Here is a 22408-nt window from a genome sequence, read left to right on the forward strand (position 1 = left end):
TGGTCCTCTCCAAAGATGGCGCACTCTTTAGGACGAGGGTGACTGAAAGACAGACTCCAGCTTTTATAGATCTACAAATGCCATGATGGATATTTCAGGCTAAAAATTGCAATTCCCTTGTCCAGTCTTACTAGTTATAGTGAATAATTCCTATTAGATCTATGCTCTGCACTTTCTTCACAGGTGCTTCCATAATTATTAGACTAGACACCCATTTATCTGTCAGGCAGTCGTTTTATTTATGTTTCCCTGAATGTAGAATTATCAAGAGCAACATGGGTGTCCCATACTTAGGTCGACAAAACCATCTTTGTTCTGTTTCAGCTAATGATGCATTGACATTTGCAAGCAACAAGGGCTTTTATTCGCCGTATGTAGAATATGTATCTTTCATGACCTTACTTTTGGTCAGATTAAGTTGTTGCAGTTATAGAGCAGGGATTCGAAAAGTCGCAAGCCGCCATGGTGAATAAAGATTTTGTCCTGGCTCCTGGAATTCGTCAGCCCGTTCCCATAGAGTAACATTTTAGTTGGGGCCTTCAACGTTCTGCAGTGGGCTGGCTTGGTTAGGCCTAAATTTTGGTTATGAAACTGAAATCTGGTGGAATCAGACACCAAGGACACCAAGGATTAATTGTGTGGCAGGTGGCCAGTGCTTGCTTGACAACTGCTAAACTAAATAGTTAAAATAATAATAATAATAATAATCTGGATGGAATACGTCTGGATCCCAAGTCTGGCACCATTCCTCCTGCTTCCACTACACAAAGATACACGTGTTAATTTACATTTTTTTTATGTAATATTTTATTTGTACATAAATAATAATAATAATAATAATAATAATACATGTTTAATCACAATTTAACAATTTGGAGGGTTACTTGCAAAAAATAATCAAAGTGATTTTTTTAAATTTAAGGCCAAAGTAGTCAAACCGAAAGTATAGCTGACTTAGAGGATGTTTCTTTTTTGGCTATTTTCACCTTAAATTTGAAATTTAGTTGGAATTCTTACTTTAGTGTTCAATAAATATTTTCGTTGGATAAAAAATATTAATGTTAATTCTCCTTCCAGTAATTCTTATTGTGGATCACAACCAAGACTAACTCCAATCTGCCCTCCAACAAAAATCCTCAAATGTCTGCTTCTCTAATAACGGTGGAACTCTTCGTCTTGCTGGCGGAGTTATAATAGGCGCTTCCGAGGTGAATATTGCATCAAAGTTGCTGACGTCTTCGGCTCCGTTGATGGTTGGCACAAATGGAGGTGTCACATTTTGTAATAATAATGCGTTCCAATCTATATGCTGGAAAGGAATGTGTAAGATAATGAGCATCACGTAAAAGCCAGTAAAATAACTAAATAAAATACAAAATAACAGCTAATATGCCCAAAAGGCTACATTTTGTACAGATCCCAATTGGATTCTCAAAACCGATCTTCAGACTAACTTAAAGGAATAGTCCAAGCATCATAACCACTATATCTTGGTGTAGTAGTTATGGTGACAGGAACTCTGTGGCACCCTACTAGTGTAAGTAGTCAAACTGTTTGTGAATGATGTGACAACTTACCTGGAGTCCGCTGGTTTCCTCCTCCTTTCCAGCCCCTAACCTCCCTGCAGTGAGCTAGCCTTGCAGTGCATGGAGGCACTCATTGGCTGAGAGTGCTCAGGTAACACTCTCAGCCACCGAGTCAACCTGCGACCAGAGCCCAGCGGACCCCAGGTAAGCTGCGAAAGCTTTTACAAATGGCTGCAGTGGTTATGGTTTTTGAAGTGTTTTGTTTTAAATCACCAGGATGGAGGGAATTGTTTTTATTTAAAGACTAGTGAGACTAACATTAAATATGGGAAATACATCTGTGTTCAAAGATACATTTTATTACTTAGAATGTTTATTTAGCTTCCTTCCTAAATGACAATTCCACTTTAAAGTTGCTCTGCCATAATTTACAAACACCATCAATGGGAACAACCTTACTTGGGATCTGGGAATTGACAGAACTTAACAAGAGAAACTTTGTTGCCAATCTTGGACTTGACCATAAGACACAGTATTGCCATGTTTAAATTTCAGTAAAATTTCAAAGCCGCTAATATGAATATCATACAAAGATTTTTTCTTGCCGAAAGTCTCACAATTTTTTTTGTGACAAAACCACTTTAAGTGAGAAGACAAAACAAAGAAAACATGGGGACGTACTTGAAAAAAAGGATGGTCTTTCACGTCCTCTGCATCTCTCTCGCTGGATCCCAGACGCTTCACATGGTTTTTACTCAGTAACTGTAAAAGGAATTTTTTTAAATAGGTTTTTTTTTTTTTACTACAGAGGGGGAGTGAATTGAAAAGTCAGTCTGCAAATCTGAGGTTAAAATATCAGATATAAAATGTATCTAACTCTAGTTTCCAGACTTGGCTCCTTCAGCCATGATGTCTCTCCTCTTTGCAAAATCAAAAACCCTGGCATTATGCCCACCGGAGACCGGGCTCTGCATCTGCCACGCGGCAACTACCTGCATGCTTACATACAAGCCACTAGCGGGTAATAATGCAGGATTATGGGTATCATAGAATGAGAGAGCAGATATGCCGTGTTTTGTTCTAAAACTCTGTAATAATTAATGTTTCTTTACCTGCATTAACACACACATCTAGATACATCCAATTCAAGGTGTATATAGTATTGAGAAATTTGCATGGCCAATAAAAGAGCTATTGGGAACACATAAAATAAAAAAAACTGATACATTCCATGTGCCACAGATCACCCGGAACTCCATTCTATTCTACACATGCTACAGAAGTTTATAGAATTCCCCCATCCCAACTCAGGTTTCTAGGGTTGAATCTCCACTCATCAATGGCGAATAGACATTCTGAGCTCGGGTCGTATGCTATATTAAATTTGCATGGTGACTTACCCTACTTAGTATTGAAGTGGCTTTACTAGACAATGACGCTGGTATTTTCAGTTTACGTTTGGCAATATTAGCATATAACATCTCAACATCACGGCCTTCAAAGGGTAACTAGAGAAAAAATAAATTTAAAAAACCACAGGTTAAGTTTTAAAAAGTTGTAAAATTCAGAAGTAGACAGTTGAGCAATGAATGAATACTTTAGGATTTTTATAATGCTAGTAGTACAGATGACACAATGTGTTGTGTGAGTGTATGAAAGTATAATATGTGCAGGAGAACTATAAACTGTCATTATATACATCACCGGGTGTACTGCAGGGGAGTGAAATGCGTCTGGCGAAGCTCTGTGATTGGCTGGAATTTTCAAAAACACTGAACAATTTTCACGTCAGCATGGAATCGCTATTTTTGAGCTGTCAGACAAAGGACTGGAAGATCTATATTCTAATTAATTTTCTCCTGGTATTTTTATTTATTTACTTTTTTAATTGTAATCTAGTATTATTTTGTACAGTTATATTGGGTTATGGTGGCTTTTATTATTTTTGTAAGGAGAGAAAAAAATTGGAATACGAAAGACTTCAATAAGTAACTATGTGGGATGTTTATTAGGGTCAGAAATACTGAGCATCTTCTCACCGTATTTCGGTATTTGTAAAGAAGCAGTATACAGAGGGTTACACACTATGTACGGACACAACGCCAGCCACTGAGCTACTGGACATGGGCCGGAGCAGAAGGCGGGGATGAGTCATTGGTAAGAGATTTTTTTCACTCTCTGGGAAATAAATCACAGAGTGGGGGGTGTTTGGCAGCCAAATGTTTTTCGTGGGAATCAATAGTCAGGGGTAATTTACATGGTATTGACACGAATTGGGAATGTAGCTATGTGGGGATCTATTATGGGAAGGAGAATGTGAGATGTGATTTGGATGAGGATGGACTCATATAGTTAAATGCCAGGCAAACGTGTGATAAATGAGTGGAAAAATAACTGTCAGGGAGTGTGGGGTCTGTGTCTGAAAGGGAGGAGTTAATTCATTGGCAGAGAAATTATGGGGGGTCTCTTTTGGGGTGGGATGGGATGGGATGGGGTGGGGTGGGAGAGTGAAATTATTGGAGGGGAGACCCAAAAAAAGTAATAAAAAAAAAAATAGAGCATCGTTTTCTATAAAGAATGGTGTTATGTTAAAAGCAAATACTTGGCAGAATCTCTTTATATTTTCTAATCAGAAATCTGTCTGTAAATTCTTAATGAAAGATTCTTCTTACGTATCTAGTTAGCATTACGTAAATAACCACTCCGAAGCTCCACCAGTCCACAGATCTTGTATATGCCATGCGCTTGGCCATTTCAGGAGCCATATAATTAGGAGTTCCACAAAGGCCGATGAGTCTATCTCCGTATCCGACTCCTTAGAAATAGAGAAAATAGAATTGTATATTAGCTGAGGATAGATGTTCAGTTTTAGCAATTTACATTTCAAGATGACTTCCAGTTCGGTGTTTTGCTGCCACAACTGCTCATAGAATTTCCCTCCGAATCTGGATTTATACCATTAAAAAGTGAAAATTGCCATTATTGCAGTGGCCGCATTCGGGCTGGGTTTAGGTACTCTATACACTTACACTACACTTCAGTCACAAAGACTTTAAAGGAACAGTCTGAGCACCGTAACAACTCTTCATCTAAATGAAGTTGTTATTGTGCCAGCAGGCGCCAGGCACACTCTTACTTCCAAGGGGTTAAACAAACTTTCTGAGAACAGCTGAACACCTTGAGGTACAAATGCACCCAGGGGCCTCATGGCACCATAACCATTTAATTCAGATTAAGATGTTGTGGTGCCTAAACTGTCTTTTTATTCTTAATTAAACATGCTAATGGGTTAACTCATGGCTGATGACTGGTAATATGTTTCTGTATCGAATCACATCTTTCTATAAAATAATATTGAATAGCATTTGCTGAGCTTGTTGAAAATCTATTTTTCTGAGGGACCAAAGCAGTAGCCCAGTCTATTTTTCCTGACTCACAACATAATTTAAATTGGAAAAATCGGGGAACGTTCCTTTGGGTTTATTTTGGAATAAAGTACACATTTTATAGACATCCTATTATATGTTAAATGGCTGTTTAAATTAAAGATAACTCTGATTTTAAACTCAGTAAGTGTGACCTTTTTTTTTTTTAAATCTGAAATTAGTTTAGAACATTTTAGTTACCTTCTACAGACAGACCGTAGTCAGTAATCTTTGCAAATCCCTTCTCGTCCAGAACAATATTTTCAACCTTCAGATCCCTAGATTAAAATGTAGAAAAGAAAGTTTTATTAATTTTACATAACACTAGAAGCATTCAGGATAGCTTTCAATGCTCAGGCTTTTTAATTGGTTAAAATGAATAACTTCATCTAGATAAACTAACTGGGTTAAACAGACCGGGTGACATAAATAATACAAATATCACCGGCACCCCATGTGTAGTTTGTTTCTATAAGCTTACCTGTGGATGATCTTCTGTTCGTGTAAATACTGAAGTCCAAGGACGACACATGCAGAATAGAACCTGGGGGGAGGGAGGGAATAAATAAATCCATTGATTTCTACAAGATGTATGTGCTATTTAATGGTTTTATCCCATATTTTCTAAGTCCCTCTGTATTCTGACATATTCCATTAATTCCCAGGTTCCCTCCTTGTCTTTCACTGCTGGTGGGTTGTTATTTATGAGCTGATACAAGGGTGATTGGTCGTTTATCACTTACAGCCGGTTCCATTCACCAAGGCCGATACTTCCCGAATCGTTAGCCATAGTTGGTGCAGACAGCGGTGGATGTGGCCAGAAGTAACTGCACTGATCCAGCAATGGACACATAACAGCAAGCAGATATACAGCAGCTCATGGAATATACATCAGTTTATACAATTTGAAGTCATTGTCAGTACAGAACGTGTTTGTTAAGGACTAATCATGTTTATACGCTTTTCTAAAACCTGTGCTGGCATCTTTATCGTTCTCCATTATATTTCATTACTTGTGTAAGGGGCAAATAGCCGTATATGGAGTAAGGATCCAGCATAAGCGTAGGATAGTATAAAGGGAGCAAGTCGGTTGTGGTGTGCCGAGACCGACGATACGATAGGCCTGTAAATAAAGAGGGCCCACCAAGGAGTAAGAAAGTAAAGTAAATGGAAAGAAAAGAGAAAGTGTTAAAATGAGGAGTGGGTGGGACGGAGGGTCATTCTGATGCTGACCTCAAGCGATATGAGTCAAGTAAGGGGTGTCCCTTCTATAGGGGAGTGAATTAATTTAAGCCCCTCCCACAAAAAAAATGAAATTCTGTTTTTATGATATTGTTACAGTTTTAATGTAATGGGCATTGTTTCCACCCTTTGTTTTATTTTCTTTATCTCCTTCTGTAAATGTACCTCTAACTAAATGAACACAGAATTTAAACCCGTGTGATATCCCAGGATTCATTATTAATGTGAGAAGATGTGATGGAATGTGAAGCTCAGCCCAAGCCACCATCTGTAGAACATTGGGTGAGATCTCGATATATGAACACAATGCTGCTTATACTCACACTGCTCTGGGTTCTGGAAATGGGCCGTTGTTGTTATCAAGGCATGAGAGAAGGTCGCCCCCGGCTGCATACTCCATAACGAAGCAGGCGTGATCTCGAGTGTGGAAACACCCACACAAGTTAACAAGGAATGGGTGCCGCCTATTGCTCACTGTCTGGAATATCCGCTTCTCACTCAGAAGGCTGGAAAGGAAAAGAAAAGTTAAAAGTTGATTTTCTTTAACTCCAAAACCAAATGTCAAAATAAATGATAGAAACAGGACATTGTCCTTCTCCTAAACACAAGATATTCATTACTGCATTCACTGACTTGTTGAAATGATGTGGTAATTCTAACTTGACTTTTTTTATGAATTTCAGGGCGTACACCTTGGTTGTTTCCTTGTGCTCGGCCAGCAGAACCTGAAATTAAAGAATAAAGTGTTGTGCTGTCCTGAATTTAAGACATCTGTTATATCGAACTAGAACTGGAATTCCACCATAAACTTACTTTCCCAAATTGCCCTTTCCCCAACACGGAGCAAAGCTGGAAGTCCTGCATTCTCAGGGGAAGACTATCCTGAGCACACACAGCAGGTAAGTGTTCTTGTGGTAGGTCCTCAGATTTTTCAGAAACACTATTATCTAGACTGGAACAATTAGGCTCGCTCATTCCATCTGGTGTCATGATGCATATGCTATCACTGCTACGTCCATAGCTGCCTCCAGAATCCTAGAAAAGAAAGTCAGGCACAATAAATGTGGGGTTTTATTGTCACTTCTCTGGAATAGGTGCCATTGAATATAAAGAAATGTGTTAACCTTTTTTCATGGAATGCTCTGTTTTCTTTTTCTTTTCTCTGGCACAGCCAGGGCACACAATGCAAATGAAGAGGAGATATAGAAACATTGTTTCATTTCTCCTCCTCTCTGTATGCTCTACCTGTGCTGACAGTCAGGTGCAAAAGGCGGAGCTTATAACAATGATTGACAGGGAGCTAAGATGGAGGTGTCCAGTTACAGGATAAGAGGTGTGAATCTCTACATTTAATTTTATTGTTCATATCTCACAAACACATGTTAAATATAGGGATAAGTAAATATAATATTAAAAGCCCCGGGAAGTCATTGTTTTCTTTTGATAAACCATACGTCTGATTTATTTACTAAACCCAGCAACTCAAATGATCAAGAAATGCAAACACGTGGCACCTTGGAAACAATAAAACTGAAATTAATGCATACGTTAGATCCTTTCTATAATTTTTATATTATTCTTTAGATTTTTTTTAAATGTGTATTTATCTAAAATTGACAAGGGAGTAGAGACTATGCATGATGAAAACAATGAAGGCCATATACCTCTCTGCTGTTATAAAGGGATATCAGTCATAATCTCCACTAGAAAGCTGACCTTGGTATGGGGGCTTGTCCGATTGAGTCTCAAACATATTGATCAATAGAAAAAAGGAAGCACGGCGTAGTGAAAATAAAGCTGACAACTGATAGGCCAGAGCCTGTTTTACTCTGGCAGCCTTGAGTGCCTTGCATGGAACACGTGCCATAGGTTAACGACTCCTGGCCTAGAGTGTCCTGGTGCTATTCCCGGGTAAATGTCAAACCAGTTAGACTCTTCCAAGTCTGTATCAATACCAATTTTATGCAACCTGGATGGCATTGATTGTGTTGTGCTGTCCTGCATTTAAGACATCTGTTATATCGAACAAGAACTGGAATTCCACCTTAAACTTACTTTCACAGATTGCACAGAACGATGCTGGAAGTCCTGCAATTTGAGAAGAAGCTGATCTTGAATCCACATAGCAGGTAAGTGGTCATGCGGTAAGTCCATAGAATGTTTAGGGACAATGTTATCCAGACTGGAACAGTTAGGCTGACTCATTACATCTGGTGTCATGATGTATCTGTTATTAATGCTACGTTCATGGTTATCTTCAGAATCCTAGAAAAGAAAGTTATAAATAATGAAATGGTAGAGAAAACTAAAGGAAGCTAGGTTTGCTGTGAGTGAAGCGAGAAGCAGTGAATGTGGGAAAATAATTATTAAAAGGGAGCTGTAAGCACCATAACCATTCTAGCTCGCCCAGAGTGTCCATGCGTTATCCCTGGTTTATTGCCCAGAGTATCCATGCGTTATCCCTGGTTTATTGCCCAGAGTGTCCATGCATTATCCCTGGTTTATTGCCCAGAGTGTCCATGCGTTATCCCTGGTTTATTGCCCAGAGTGTCCGTGCATTATCCCTGGTTTATTGCCCAGAGTGTCCATGCGTTATCCCTGGTTTATTGCCCAGAGTGTCCATGCGTTATCCCTGGTTTATTGCCCGGAGTGTCCATGCGTTATCCCTGGTTTATTGCCCAGAGTGTCCATGCATTATCCCTGGTTTATTGCCCAGAGTGTCCATGCGTTATCCCTGGTTTAATGTCAAACCAATTAGACTCTTCCAAGTACCTGGATACCTCCCAGCTCCTCTGCCATACCAATAGTGAGGAATTAACATTTCTGTATCAATACCAATTTTATACAACCTGATGGTATTGATTGTGTTGTGCTATCCTGCATTTAAGCCATCTGTTATATCGAACAAGAACTGGGATTCCCCCTTAAACTTACTTTCCCAGATTGCACAGAGCAATGTTGAATGTCCTGCAATTTGAGAAGAAGCTGATCTTGAATCCACAAAGCAGGTAAGTGGTCATGCGGTAGGTCCACAGAATGTTTAGGGACGCTATTATCCAGACTGGAACAATTAGGCTGACTCATTACATCTGGTGTCATGATGTATCTGTTATCAATGCTACATTCATGGATATCTCCAGAATTCTAGAAAAGAAAGTCAGACACAATAAAAGGATAGTGAATACTAAAGGAAGCTAAGTTTGCTGGGAGTGAAGAGAGAATCAGTGAATGTGGGAAAATAATGATTAAAAGGTAATTGTAAGCACCGTAACCATTCTAGCTTGCTGTAGTGGTTCTATTGCCCAGAGTGTCCTGGCACTATCCCTGGTTTAATGTCAAACCAATTAGATTCTTCCAAGAACCTGGATATCCCCCCCACCCTCCTCAGCCATACTGATAGCGAGGAATTGGAGGAGGAGTTGGATAGACAACATTTATAGCGCAAAAATTTTAATTCCACAGAATTACTGTGGCCAAGTAGGCCATCACTTTATGCCAGAGAAAGTCCAGTGTTTTGTCAAAATACTCCCAAATGGTTTGACAAAAATGTAGGTTAGTAGCCACAGACTCTCTGCACTATAACTACTGCACTGAGCTGTAATGGTTATTCTACATGGAGTGTTTAGAGATAAAGAACAACCAAAATAAAGCCAGCACATCTTTACCTGATCCGGTATATCCGGGATCTCCATATGGAATGAAAACCGTCTCGGATCACTATGTAGAAAGGATTGACTTGGAGCAGGAGGCACCTCTAAGTCAAGTTCCACATCCGGTTGGATAATTGGTTTCCTATCACATGTTGGAATATCGCTATCAGAAGGAAAAAGAAAACAGTTTATATGGTTGCATCATATGATGGCAGATTATCATATCTATATAGACATTAAAGGGACACTGTAGGCACCCAGATCACTTCAGCTCTTTGAAGTGGTCTAGCTGCAAACTCCCATCACCCTGAACCCTGAGATGGTAATTATTACAGTTTTTCCAATGGTTTTTCTCTAGTTATTGCAGTTTTTCCTCTAGTGGCTCCTCTTCTACCAGACAGCCACTAGAGGGACTTCCAGAATTGAAACCGACTTTTGGTCCGTTATCGGATGCTGGACGTCCTCACACTTTGTATGAGGATCTCCAGCGTCAGATTTTCCCCATAGGAAAGAATTGAATAATGTGGGAGGGGGCTTTGACAGAGGTGGAAGCTATAGTGCCAGGAAAACAAGTATTTTTAATGCTGCTGTTTACAGTACGTTATTTAAAGGTCACGCCAAGAATACTTATTACTAGGGTTGCAGATTTCTGTATTTTTGCACCGTATAGAATTCTACATTCTGTGCTTCCTGTGTTACATCCAAAGCACCATACCTGGCAGAATGCAGAATTCACAGGAGTCCTGCAAAGATAATGAGATCTGGCAACTTGGCACAAGCATGCAACATGTAGACAGCATTATAAAATGAATCTGTGACTGATACGCATGCTAAGAAATGTGTAGACAGCAGTAGGCATATGACAGACTTATAGATAAATAGTACTGGAAATTGGGAGGGGTTCAGGTTCTAACAGCATTGATGAGAAAGATATAAAGTGAATACCCAGCCGACTCTGGCTCCTGTGTGTCCGTCACCAATAACGAGGGAGCACTGGTTTTAATGTCCGTCTCCGGAACTGGTAACGATGTTTCTTCTGTAAGTAACATAATGTAAGTATTTTCAGTGATCAATGATACTCCAATTATTTTAACCTCAATCCAACAGAGAATAAAACAATAAACACAATCTCCAATCGTAGATCTTTCTGATATTTAATTTTATAAAAGAATCAATTTGTTATTTATACCCTTATAATTTTTATATGTAAACTCATAATATGACATATACCTCGTATATGTATAAACTAATAATGTCAGTAGTATTGGAGGGGACACAATAAATGTTCGGTGGATATATACATTATAATGTCTATATACTGTATAGCTCCATGGCTGTTAGAATTGATGTGCATGCTCCATCTGCCTGGCAACAAACAGAATGTGATGTCCCACAATGCTTAGCGAATGCATTTGCAATCCTGGACACATTTGAAATTTCCCTCTCGTAGGAGACTATTGCAATAATAGATGTCAAGGTATATGTTTTGTAAATAATATAAAATGTATCTGCGTGTTGGTATAGCTCCATTACTGCCTTTGCTCCTACTTCTAAGAGGACACGCAGCTCTACATTTCCCTTACAAATCCTTGGAGTGTAGAGGTCTATGGGATACATACCTCCCTATCATATCTTCCTGTAAGAGAGTTATATCTTGCAGTAGTGGTTATGGTGCCAGGCGTCCCCTGGACCCCATTATAAGAAGTCAAACCATTTTTGACCAGTTTTATTTGTTACCCATCAATCTTCATTTAAACTACACATGATGTCACTTAACCTTTACCTTTAATAATAGACTTTTCTTCCAGAATTAACTTGCGCAAACTGTCTATTTTTTTCTCGCTGTCTTGTAGTATTTTCTGGGCAGCAGCAAGATGTTTGACATTCTGTAACAGCAATAAGAATAGTCAGATAGATAATTGAGTGAGATGTATGAAGACGTGTTGGCTTGGAAAGTTTGTATCGCCTCTCTTGATTCCAGGAAAAAACTATCACCAGCCTACTATTGGCTTAATTCAGACAAAATGCCATTGGGTTGAAATAAAACGCATGCATTGTAAAAGGTACCATGTGTTTTCACCACCTCTCCTAAATAAAATATGTTCTGTCTCTTTTAGATCAAATTAAATGTAACTAACTTACTTTGGAACGCCCATCTGAATATGCTTTGACCATAATCTCTGCTCCATGTTTCACCTTCAGCTCAATGTCTAGCTGTTTCTGCAAAGCAGTCAGCTTCGCGTTATCTGCCTGGGAGCTGGTGTCACCTTTAGGAGCAGCTGAGATCTCTGGACATCACCGGAAATTAGCAACAAGAAAAGAAATGCAGAATTTAGAAATGTCAACAGACAGTTTCACTTAATCAACAAAAAAGGCAGTAACACGTCAGTGAGATGTCAGTGAGATCGCCATTATTACATCCAGTAACAACATAAATGGGGTCATGCTATAAACCACATTGTAACTCTGTGTTTTCATAAACACCGATAAACGACTCTCACAGGGAATAATGCAATCGCCAGGATTGGGAGAGAGATTTCCCATGTGAACGTAGCTCACTGTAGAAGCTGCAAATCCTGGTGATTTCCTATAAATGTAAAAGCTTCAATAAACTGTAAACAAGCTACAATAAACAAGCACATGCACACACTCATTACAAGGAAACACAAAGTGTCGGAATGTACCTTCAGTTCCTGGCACAACAATATGTGCATTGCGTTCTTGAAGCTTATTGTAAAGCTCGTCTAATTTCTTTTGTGATGTTTTGAGAAAGTTGTTGACATTTGCCAGATATTTTTTCTTGGATGTTAACTTCCCAATGTTTCTGGCTCCTTCTGTAATTTTAAGTTCTTTTCTTATGTCGTTTTTAATCTGCTCCCTAACTTTATCAAAATCCGGCTGAGCTACAGGTTTAGGGATGTGTCTTGGTGATTCACCGTTAACTGCCGATATGATATGACGTTTAGGAGAGTCCAGATCAATTGGCGACTTGCCATTTTTAGGAGAGTTCGGAGTCTTTGGACGCTCTATAAATAATAGGAAAATTGTCAAATCACAGTGTTGACAGACAATATTGTTCAATCAAGGTTAGAAAGACTACACCGACTGCACTGTGTTCCGACTACTGAACAATTCATCGATACACATATGTTTAACTGCCATTGATAAAAGAATGACTCAAAATAAAGATTGTAACAAAAATAAAATAAGAATAAATAAAAAGAAATACTACACAATACAAACAAGGCAAAATGGCAACTGATCTTTTGATACATAGACGTTTCTTCAAACAGACACTTTATGTATCATCACATGTGCTCTCAAATGTTTGGGTGCCAGAAGTTCCCCTTTCCCTGCTTTTGTCTTTCAGATAATTAGAGCTACAACATAATATTATTCCCTGCCTTGACCGACGTCTTTTAACCCGTTAAGGATGGAGGCAATTGTGTGAATGTATTTTTGAACACAGATGTACTTCCGATATTGTTATATATAGAATGTTAGTCTTACTAGTCTTTAAAAAAAATATTGTCTAATCTGGTCATTTAACCCTTTAAGAACAGCGGCAATTGTGCAATTTCTGATAAAAGCAAAATCAAAACAAAACCTGGAATATGACTATATGTCTGTTCAATCATAATTAACTTATTTCATATTAAGTGCACCCAGTGGCATACTAAAGGAGGGGTGGGGGGGCCACTCACTAGGGGGGTGCCATGACTGCCAGTGTCATGAGTCACCCCCCATCAATTCTTATAGTGCGCGCCGCGGCGCCTTTGCGGCCGCATTTGTGGCCAGGCCGCACTATACTGCACTGGCCGGTATGGAGGAGCAGGGGGAGGGGAGGAGTGTTGCGGGGAACCCGCCTGGGTTGTCAGGCAGACCCTCAACTCTTAAAATAATAATGAAGCCGACAAACTAGGCCTAACTGCAGCGCTTAAGGGGAAATCCCCATATGACTTTGAAAACAGCCATATCTCCTTCTTTCAGGACTTGAGCAGGGCTACCTTAATATGGCGCAAGAGCATGCAACCCCTCACAAGGGCATTACAAGGGGAAAACCTGACATACAGGTGGGCAACCCCAAACACCCTATGGGTCACTAAGGACGGACAATCCTTCAAAGCTACGGCCCCGACAGACGCACCAGCACTGCTGACAGCACTGGGCCTACCCGCCACTGGAACTCCAGCACCGGGAATATCTCACCCTCACCCCGGACCGGATGCCGAGTCATCTACGCCAGCGCCGAGGAGGAAGCAGGGCCCCACTACCTGAAGAGGCGCTGACAATCGCAGAGCCCCAAGATCATCACGCACTGTTTATTGTTGCAAGCCAAGGCTGCTGGGACTTATACGTTTAACTAATTTTCTTATACCAATGTTTATTTGACCGTTTAATTTCCCTCAGTTCTTTTATGTTTACGCCTGCTGACACGCTCCACTTATACAACCACAGTAGGGCGTCGGAACCTCCACTGACCCAGAACCCAGACACATGGGTTTGGTAAACCTGGCGGGATGCACTTTAATGCACCCTCCCCTCCCCCCGTTCCCTAGGTTACAGGGATAGAAATCACCGGGGCACACACGGGTCACCACTTACACGCCGACCTTAGAGACAAAGGTCACACCTCCATGGGAGACCAATAACCCCACACAACCCTAGCCTCAGTCGTTCGACTCATTATTTGCTCCCCACAAAGGAGACCACCGCAGTAGACACGTAGAGCGTCAGGAAGGAGCAACATCTCCATGACACACCACAAACAAATATAGCGGGCATACCCACAGACAAGCTTCACTCGGAACTCCCAGCGGAGACACACTCACTATGGGGATACACTACAAACACATAGGTCACCCCGTTATAACCACACAGCCCAACCAAAACAAAATGTGCAATGTATTGAATGCCATGTTCATTGTGTATCTTTGACAGTTTGACCACATGGAAGTGGCAACCACAAATGATCTGTACTATACAACATGCACCAAAAATAAAGAATTTAAAAAAAATAAAAAAAATAAAATAATAATGAAATATAAAACTTAATTAGAACTAAATAATAAATAAATATGATTTATAATTTATGTATTATACTGCTGTACTCGTGGGACATCGCTGAACACAAATATGAGTGTTTTGAAAACAGTAAAATGTGTAATTTTGATATCAGTGAAAGTGCAGTTTTTGTGAGAATGCAAAATGCAAAAATAAATAAATGTGAACACTAACTTTGTCCACGGTTTGTGACTACTAAAAAATACTGGACATACCCAATTTTAAATACTTTTACAAATGGTATACCAAGATGGGAAATATAAGACAGATATCGCACTAACCAACCCTAGAACCAAAAAAATCGACCAAGCAGGTCTCAACAATGAAAAATTAAGACGGCAAGAGAAAAGTCAGCTGAGGCGATGTCTGGATTAATTTTTAAATATGTTGCACCTTCAACATCTACCGCAGTAGGAGAAAGTGCTGAAGACATTCAGTCTGGTGAATCCAGAGGTGAAATGCCTGAAGTATCTTCTCAAGAAGCTTCATATGTGAAAGCGCAAGAATTGGAGAAGACCATTTTATCTTCAAGCAGTGAAAGTGATGTAGATGAATGAGATGCCAGCAGAAGCCTGCATCAGCAAGACTCTGATGATGATGATGATGATGATGATGAAGAGGAGACTGTTTGACTATCAGTTTATTCTTATGTTACTGCTTGGCCAGTTCCAGTTCCAGATGTTTTAAGTGTGGACCTTATAAACCCCTTAAGGACACATGACATGTGTGACATGTCATTATTCCCTTTTATTCCAGAAGTTTGGTCCTGAAGGGGTTAAAGCGGCACTGTCATGCCGAACTTACCTTTCCTCAATCTCTTCCTCTTCTCCCCCTCTCTCGGGATCTGTTATTCTTTTCTTCCTGTCTTCTTTAGTTTTCTTTAAAATCATAAGACAAAGTAGGGACTCTGTCTTATGGAGGATTCCTCCGCTTGACCAGCTCTGACCAGCGGAGGAGCAAAGTGTGCTTCATTTCCGCTGGTCAGACCAATTTTCCCATGATCCCTAGCTTTCCTCCCAGTTCCCACAATGCTTCCTGTCAGTATTGCCGAACGTCCTGTCACTTAGACAGAACGCCGGCAAAACTGCCGAATTGCATCCTAACAGAATGAGCACTGTTTCTCCATTGGTGTTAGGATTCAATTCGGTACTTTGATCGTATCGGAATTTCATTCTAATGAATGAAACTCCGATCCTATTCATTGCTGTGGCTGCATCTTGCAGCCGCTTAGTAGATAACTCCCTAATTCCCACGGTATCAGGGAGCTATCTACTAAAAGGCTGAAAGACCTAAATTGGTCTTTCAGCCAAATTTACTAACACTAAGTAAAAATGACTTGGTATTAGTAAATAATATTCCCCTACTCGCTATACCGCGAATAGGGGCATGTCTAGTAAGCAGTGAGCAGCCTGTGGCTGCTCACTGTATACAAAAAAAAAAAAAAAATATTGACCCCCACCCCTAAACGACGGGTGGGGGCCGTAAAGTAAAATAAGGGAGCGAGACCTATTGTCCCCCCCCGGCCCCCACCCCTGAGCGGTGGGTGGAGGCCATAAAGATAATGGGGGGGGGGACCTACTGTCCTCCCCCCCGGCCCCCACCCCTGGGCGGCGGGTGGGGGCCATAATGGTAATAAAGGGGGGGGGACCTACTGTCCTCCCCCCCGGCCCCCACCCCTGGCCGGCGGGTGGGGGCCATAATGGTAATAAGAGGGGGGGGGACCTACTGTCCTCCCCCCGGCCCCCACCCCTGGCCGGCGGGTGGGGGCCATAATGGTAATAAGGGGGGGGGGAAATACTGTCCTCCGCCCCCTGGCCCCCACCCCTGGGCGTCGGGTGGGGGCCATAATAGTAGTAGGGGGGACCTACTGTCCGCCCCCCCCCGGCCCCCACCCCTGGGCGGCGGGTGGGGGTACTAAGTAAATTCCCCCCCCCCCATCAAGGGGACTAGGGGTGCCCAAGCCCCTATTCACCCACCCCCCACCCAAATAAAAAATGCCCCTACCTACCCCCTCACCCTAAAAAATAGTGAGGGGGGAATAAAATTGCTAACCTGTAATGTAAAATTAAACTTACCATTCGACGTCTTCTTTTTTCTAAAATCTTCATTTTTCAGCCCCAAAAAAGGCCAAATAAAAAACCATCATAGCCGTCGAACTAAAAATAAAATAAAAAACCCGAGCGCAAAAAAAAAACCCGACGAAAAAGAAAAAACCCGAGCGCAAAAAAAATAATCCATGTTCACCCATGGAGGGCTCCGCGCAGACTGAGCTCCGCAGGGCGGGGCAAGGCTTATAAAGCCTTGCCCCGCCCTGCAATTAGCCTAAGAACACTCTGATTGGTGCATAGGGACATTTGGGGGTGACTAGAGGGTCGATTGGATGTAGTTGAGGCGGGTTAAAAAAAAAAAACGGAATTCGGCATGACAGTGCCGCTTTAAGAGGGGAAGTGAACCTTTCGAAAATAGAGATGGGCCATTCAGTCCTGTTGAAAGGCAAGGGGAGAAATCAAACGGGAAGAGTCAACAGCTGACCACTGCATGGTTCTATAAGGCTCTGCCTAATGGCGAAAAAATTCTTAGAACGTGGATGGTGTACTTTTTTCTGCAGACTTTTTGCTGTTGATGACAAAGTAACAGGGCATCCAGCTTTGTTACTGGGTTTCGATTGTGGTGGAAGCTGAACCCAAAGGTGTCTGATCATGAGGCTTCTGAGCAGCATCTTACATGCTTGGAGAAATGGAAGACCTTGGGAGCAGGATTGAAGCTACAAAAATGCCTTGATCATGTCCATCAAACAACAGTGGACAGAGAGAAAAGGAAATGGAGGGATATTTTTCATCGCCTCTTGGATGTAACTTTGTTTCTGGCTCACCAGAATCTTCCTTTTCGTGGTCATAGAGAGACCATGTCAAAGACATAAGTCTTTGCCGTGGTCAAGGATATGATAATGCTGCAACTATGGCAGGGATTCATGGTGGTCTTCAGGCAAAAATAAAAGAGATTAATCCCAAGGCTTTGTTTATGCCACGTGTAAACCATTCTCTGAACCTCTGTGGGGTGCACTCATTTGGAAGTGTTAATTCCTGTGTGACCTTTTTTGGAACATTGGAGAGAGTTGATATACAGTTTACATTTTTTACGGTTTCTACAAATCGTTGGGACCTGCTGATGGAGAATTTGGGTGTGACAGTGAAAAGACTTTCCCAAACAAGATGGAGCGCTCATTATAATGCTGTGAAGCCAGTGACAGCAAACTTTGAAAAACTCACTTCAGCCCTTGAAAAACTGTGTAATCCCAAATAAAATCTGGACACAAGAGGATTGGCTCAGATGTTGCTGTCCGCCGTATGTGATTTTCTTTTTTGTGTTACCTTTCTTTCTGGTGTGAAGTTCTAGAATAAGTTAATATCACACAGAAGTATTTGCAAACAGTGGGACTCACTCTTGAAAAGTGCGTTGTGAAACTACAAGGTTTGAAAGCGTTTCTTGCAGATCAGCCCAGTGAAATTGTGGAGAAGGCCATCTGTTATGCAACTACTACGTTTGTAGAAATGGAGATTTCTATGGAAAGAAGAGGGAGAGTAAAGCTCCAGGAAAACAATGCCAGGAGAGAAGGCAAAGGACGCTGGTCTCACATTGCCAGAGGAAATGAAAAGGGCTATGTTTGAGTGCCTTGATCGTTTGCATCACGAGTTGGACATTCGTTCTAAGGTAATTGAAAAAATCCTTTCAATGTTTGCTGTTATTCAGCCAAACTCTCTGGTTGTTGCAACAGAGAAAGATATTCGAAATTATACTCCAAAATTGACTTGAGATTTTTGACGAATTCTCTAATGAAGACATCTTTATGGAAAAAGAACGTCTTCGGAGGCATTTGGAAGCTGCCAAGATCAGTGTTGAAGAAGCAAAGAAATGGACGGTATTGCAGTTCCTGGAGTTCATTGTTAAATGGGATTTTTGTGAATCTCTGCCAAATTTAAGATTCTGGCCATACTTTCAATTGAGCATGAATATGCAAAGAAGATTAGCTTTGATGAAGTAATCAATCAATTTGCAGAAATGAAGGCTCGAAGGCAGAGGATGTGAATCCTTTCAAATTACCTTGGCCGAATAGACTGAGTCGTCACTTTGGATCTGTGTTCTTTTGTTTATAGAAAGCGTATTAGCTGTTCAGTAAATGTTATTTATTAAACTTGATTTAATTTATTTCTAAGTTAATTTATTTTTCATAGCTTCAGTTTTTTCAAGTTGATATACAGTTTACAAAAAGCCCAGGAATGAGTATTACCCCCATTATGGCATACCAGTTGCAACAGTAGACAACCCAGGGTATTCAAATCTTTTTTAGTAGCCACTTAGTCACAAACTCTGACCAAACTTAGTGTTCCCATTTTCTTTTGCATTCTTCACACAAGGACTACACTTTCACTGGTGATATCATCATTATACGTTTTACTGTTTTAAAAACACTCAAATGTTGTGTTCAGCGAAGTCTCGCGAGTATAAAAGTAGCCCCCCATGTCCAGGTTTTATGGTGTTTTGGAAAGTTACAGGGTTAAATATAGGGATTGCTAATTAGATTCTCTGAACTTTCTGCCTGAGTCGTCAGGCAGGTTCCACAAATTATAATTAATAAAATCACATTATTATGTAAAAAAATAATACATACATATACACGTAGAATTAAATAAATGAAAAAAAATATATATATTAAAAAATATATATATATATATCACATGGCCAAGCAGGATTGGGTTAGTTGGACTTGGAACGTGAGTATGGGGAGCTGGGGGGAGTGCAATCTGCTGGGCATACCATGCTGTCCTGCGGGTTAAAGCCCACATTTTTCAGAGAGAGAGAGAGAGAGAACAAGCACACACACAATGTTTTAACATACCCGGAAGGTCCTCTCCTTTCTGCTCAACATCATCAGATTTTTTGCGTCTGGCGCCCTGAAATGGCGAGCATATGGGGATTACTACCCATCTAGTGATACATATTAGTAATTATAAATACCCCTATTACTACCCATCTAGTGATACATGTTAGTAATTATAAATACCCCTATTACTGCCCATCTAGTGATACATATTAGTAATTATAAATACCCCTATTACTGCCCATCTAGTGATACATATTAGTAATTATAAATACCCCTATTACTGCCCATCTAGCGATACATATTAGTAATTATAAATACCCCTATTACTACCCATCTAGTGATACATATTAGTAATTATAAATACCCCTATTACTACCCATTTAGTGATACATATTAGTAATTATAAATACCCCTATTACTACCCATCCGGTGATACATATTAGTAATTATAAATACCCCTATTACTACCCATCCGGTGATACATATTAGTAATTATAAATACCCCTATTACTACCCATCTAGTGATACATATTAGTAATTATAAATATGGATCCACCCACAACCTTGGAGTTAACATGTTACAGCACCCAGTTAATCGTTTGGTTAATTGGAACCTTAAAGAAAAAAAAGTAATTTACTTACATTTCGAAAGCGCAAACGCTGAATCCACGGGAAAACATTTCTATTTGCCATCGCTAGCAATTCGATCACCACAACAGCTAAGCAGTGTCTACTGTCCAAGCCGTGTCTAGTGACTGCTGCAAACTGTGAGCATCAAGTGTGATGTTACATGATGTCACGATGATGTCACAGTGAGCAGTCACAATGGATCACATGTCCCCACCACCTTGACAGACAGACAGACAGACACACAGACATATTATACACAGTTTTATATTATGTATAATGAGTATTAACACCATGCATACTATCTATCTATCCATCATTCTATCTATCTATCTATCTATCTATCTATCTATCTATCTATCTATCTATCTATCTATCTCCTATGGATACAGAGACAATGAGGTTTGTTCCCTAATTGTAAAACCAATTGCAAACATTTAGGCAAAATTTATGATTATGAAAATCTCTCCATCTTAGCTTTTGTCAGAGATTGCATTCTTTTAATTTAATGCAAATTGTTTCTCCGTTTGTAGCCCTTGTAAAACAGATCCCAGTAAAATTAGAGGGGTGTCTTAATGATGGCAGCTACGGGGCCAGTCAGACTGCAAAATCAGAAATTATTTCATACTATTCAGCAATGTCCGGATTTTTCAATACAGTCCCTGAACGAACCCTGCCACAAATCTGATCCCGATGGCTTCAAATCAGGATTTTAGAAAATCTAGACTATTTGCCGCACTAGCATTCAGTGAGCAAATTGTTAAAACTCAGAGCGGCACAATTGTTAATCCTGTGGTTCTGGCCAGTGCTTGGTATCCATCCACCACATTAAATTGTTTCAATTCTCATTAAATTAAATTATCATTAGCATTATCACCCCACCAAAAATTGTCAACTACCCCCCCTTTCTTTATACTTTATACTTGATATGCACTCAGCACACAGGCAGAGCATCGGACGCCTGCCCAATGGCTTCCGATGCTCTGCTACACTGCCGGGTGCCTCCTGGGGAGCGATCACTCGGCAGCCCGGCGGTCAGGAGAGTTATTGCAGGATGCCTCGACATGGAGGCATTGCTGCAATACCCTTAGAGCGGCTGGAAGCGATCACGATCACTTCCAGCGCTCATATTTGCCGTGGACGTACTAGGTACGTTTGAGGACTGTTGTTTGTCATACGTACCTAGTATGTTGTTTGTCATACGTACCGCGATCCTTAAGGGGTTAAAAAATTGTGTCAAATACCAACATTTCAAAATAGAGGAAATTTATTATCTCAAAGGCCTTTTAAAACTCAACAAATCTTTTCTTTTAGGTTTATCTTTTTGGTATTTTACCAAGGTGCGCAAACCTGTAGGGTCCCTTCTTCACAGAAGGGGAGTGAGAATGATAATCTATTTAGACAACATTCTCATTATGTCACATGGACTAGATACACTTCAATTTCATTTTCAATGAGTGTAAAATCTTTCCACAAGTTTTGGTTTCGTAAACAACTACAAAAAAATAATAATCAATTTTAACACCGTTTTAGGAGGTAGAGTTTCTGGGATTTTTTGTGAATTCCAATTTGGCTTCTCTCAGTCTTCTATCAAGGAAACTGAAGATGATTCGGAAAGAGATCAGATCAGTTCTAAACAAACCGTTTATCTCCATGAGATCTCCAGCTAGGATCACAGGCCTATTATCGGCTTCCATTCAAGTGATTTTTCCAGCCCCTCTGAACTACCATGCCCTCCAAAAATTAAAAGGGGAGCTTCTACGCAATGGTCTTCATATTCACACGAGAACGCTCTTACTCCAAATAGAAGAGCAAAACTAATTTGGTGGTGAAGACAGAGTTAACTATGCCTTTCCCCCATTTGCAATGATATCTCGAGTTCTTCCTAAAACAATAGTCCAGAAACCCACCCTAGTGTTAGTGACTCCTCTTTGGTCATCACAACCTTGGTACCCTCAGCTACCTCTGATAGTAACACTTATTTTGGATCAC

The 22408-nt window shown here is 40.4% G+C and overlaps 2 protein-coding genes across 2 annotated transcripts; both read right to left on the bottom strand.

The window, feature by feature from the left end:
- Positions 1 to 1105: 1105 nt before the first annotated feature.
- Positions 1106 to 8060, bottom strand: LOC134568596 (serine/threonine-protein kinase N2-like). The gene is made up of 10 exons (XM_063427243.1): positions 8022 to 8060; positions 7007 to 7228; positions 6827 to 6918; positions 6517 to 6699; positions 5433 to 5495; positions 5153 to 5229; positions 4199 to 4341; positions 2927 to 3034; positions 2208 to 2288; positions 1106 to 1309 (listed from the first exon to the last, which is right to left on the bottom strand). The coding sequence occupies exons 1-10, from the start codon at positions 8058 to 8060 to the stop codon at positions 1106 to 1108; spliced, it is 1212 nt and encodes a 403-aa protein (XP_063283313.1).
- A 2685-nt stretch (positions 8061 to 10745) lies between these two features.
- On the bottom strand, positions 10746 to 20482 carry LOC134569115 (serine/threonine-protein kinase N2-like). The gene is made up of 6 exons (XM_063428017.1): positions 20432 to 20482; positions 19805 to 19859; positions 12528 to 12869; positions 11986 to 12131; positions 11627 to 11729; positions 10746 to 10879 (listed from the first exon to the last, which is right to left on the bottom strand). The coding sequence occupies exons 1-6, from the start codon at positions 20480 to 20482 to the stop codon at positions 10746 to 10748; spliced, it is 831 nt and encodes a 276-aa protein (XP_063284087.1).
- Positions 20483 to 22408: the final 1926 nt, after the last annotated feature.

Source organism: Pelobates fuscus, chromosome 7, assembly GCF_036172605.1.
Source record: "Pelobates fuscus isolate aPelFus1 chromosome 7, aPelFus1.pri, whole genome shotgun sequence".
Classification (NCBI taxonomy): domain Eukaryota; kingdom Metazoa; phylum Chordata; class Amphibia; order Anura; family Pelobatidae; genus Pelobates; species Pelobates fuscus.

What these genes read in the sequence shown, in the direction of transcription:
- LOC134568596 (XM_063427243.1), bottom strand. Translation starts at nt 8,060, where the DNA reads ATGGCACGTGTTCCATGCAAGGCACTCAAGGCTGCCAGA. An exon ending in GAACAGAAGATCATCCACAG is followed by an intron (nt 5,230 to 5,432) that starts GTAAGCTTATAG and finishes ATTTTAATCTAG; the next exon opens with GGATCTGAAGGTTGAAAATA. An exon ending in ACGTAATGCTAACTAGATAC is followed by an intron (nt 3,035 to 4,198) that starts GTAAGAAGAATC and finishes TTTTTTCTCTAG; the next exon opens with TTACCCTTTGAAGGCCGTGA.
- LOC134569115 (XM_063428017.1), bottom strand. Translation starts at nt 20,482, where the DNA reads ATGGCAAATAGAAATGTTTTCCCGTGGATTCAGCGTTTGCGCTTTCGA. An exon ending in GAAAGGAGAGGACCTTCCGG is followed by an intron (nt 12,870 to 19,804) that starts GTATGTTAAAAC and finishes TATTATTTATAG; the next exon opens with AGCGTCCAAAGACTCCGAAC. An exon ending in TGTTGTGCCAGGAACTGAAG is followed by an intron (nt 12,132 to 12,527) that starts GTACATTCCGAC and finishes GGTGATGTCCAG; the next exon opens with AGATCTCAGCTGCTCCTAAA.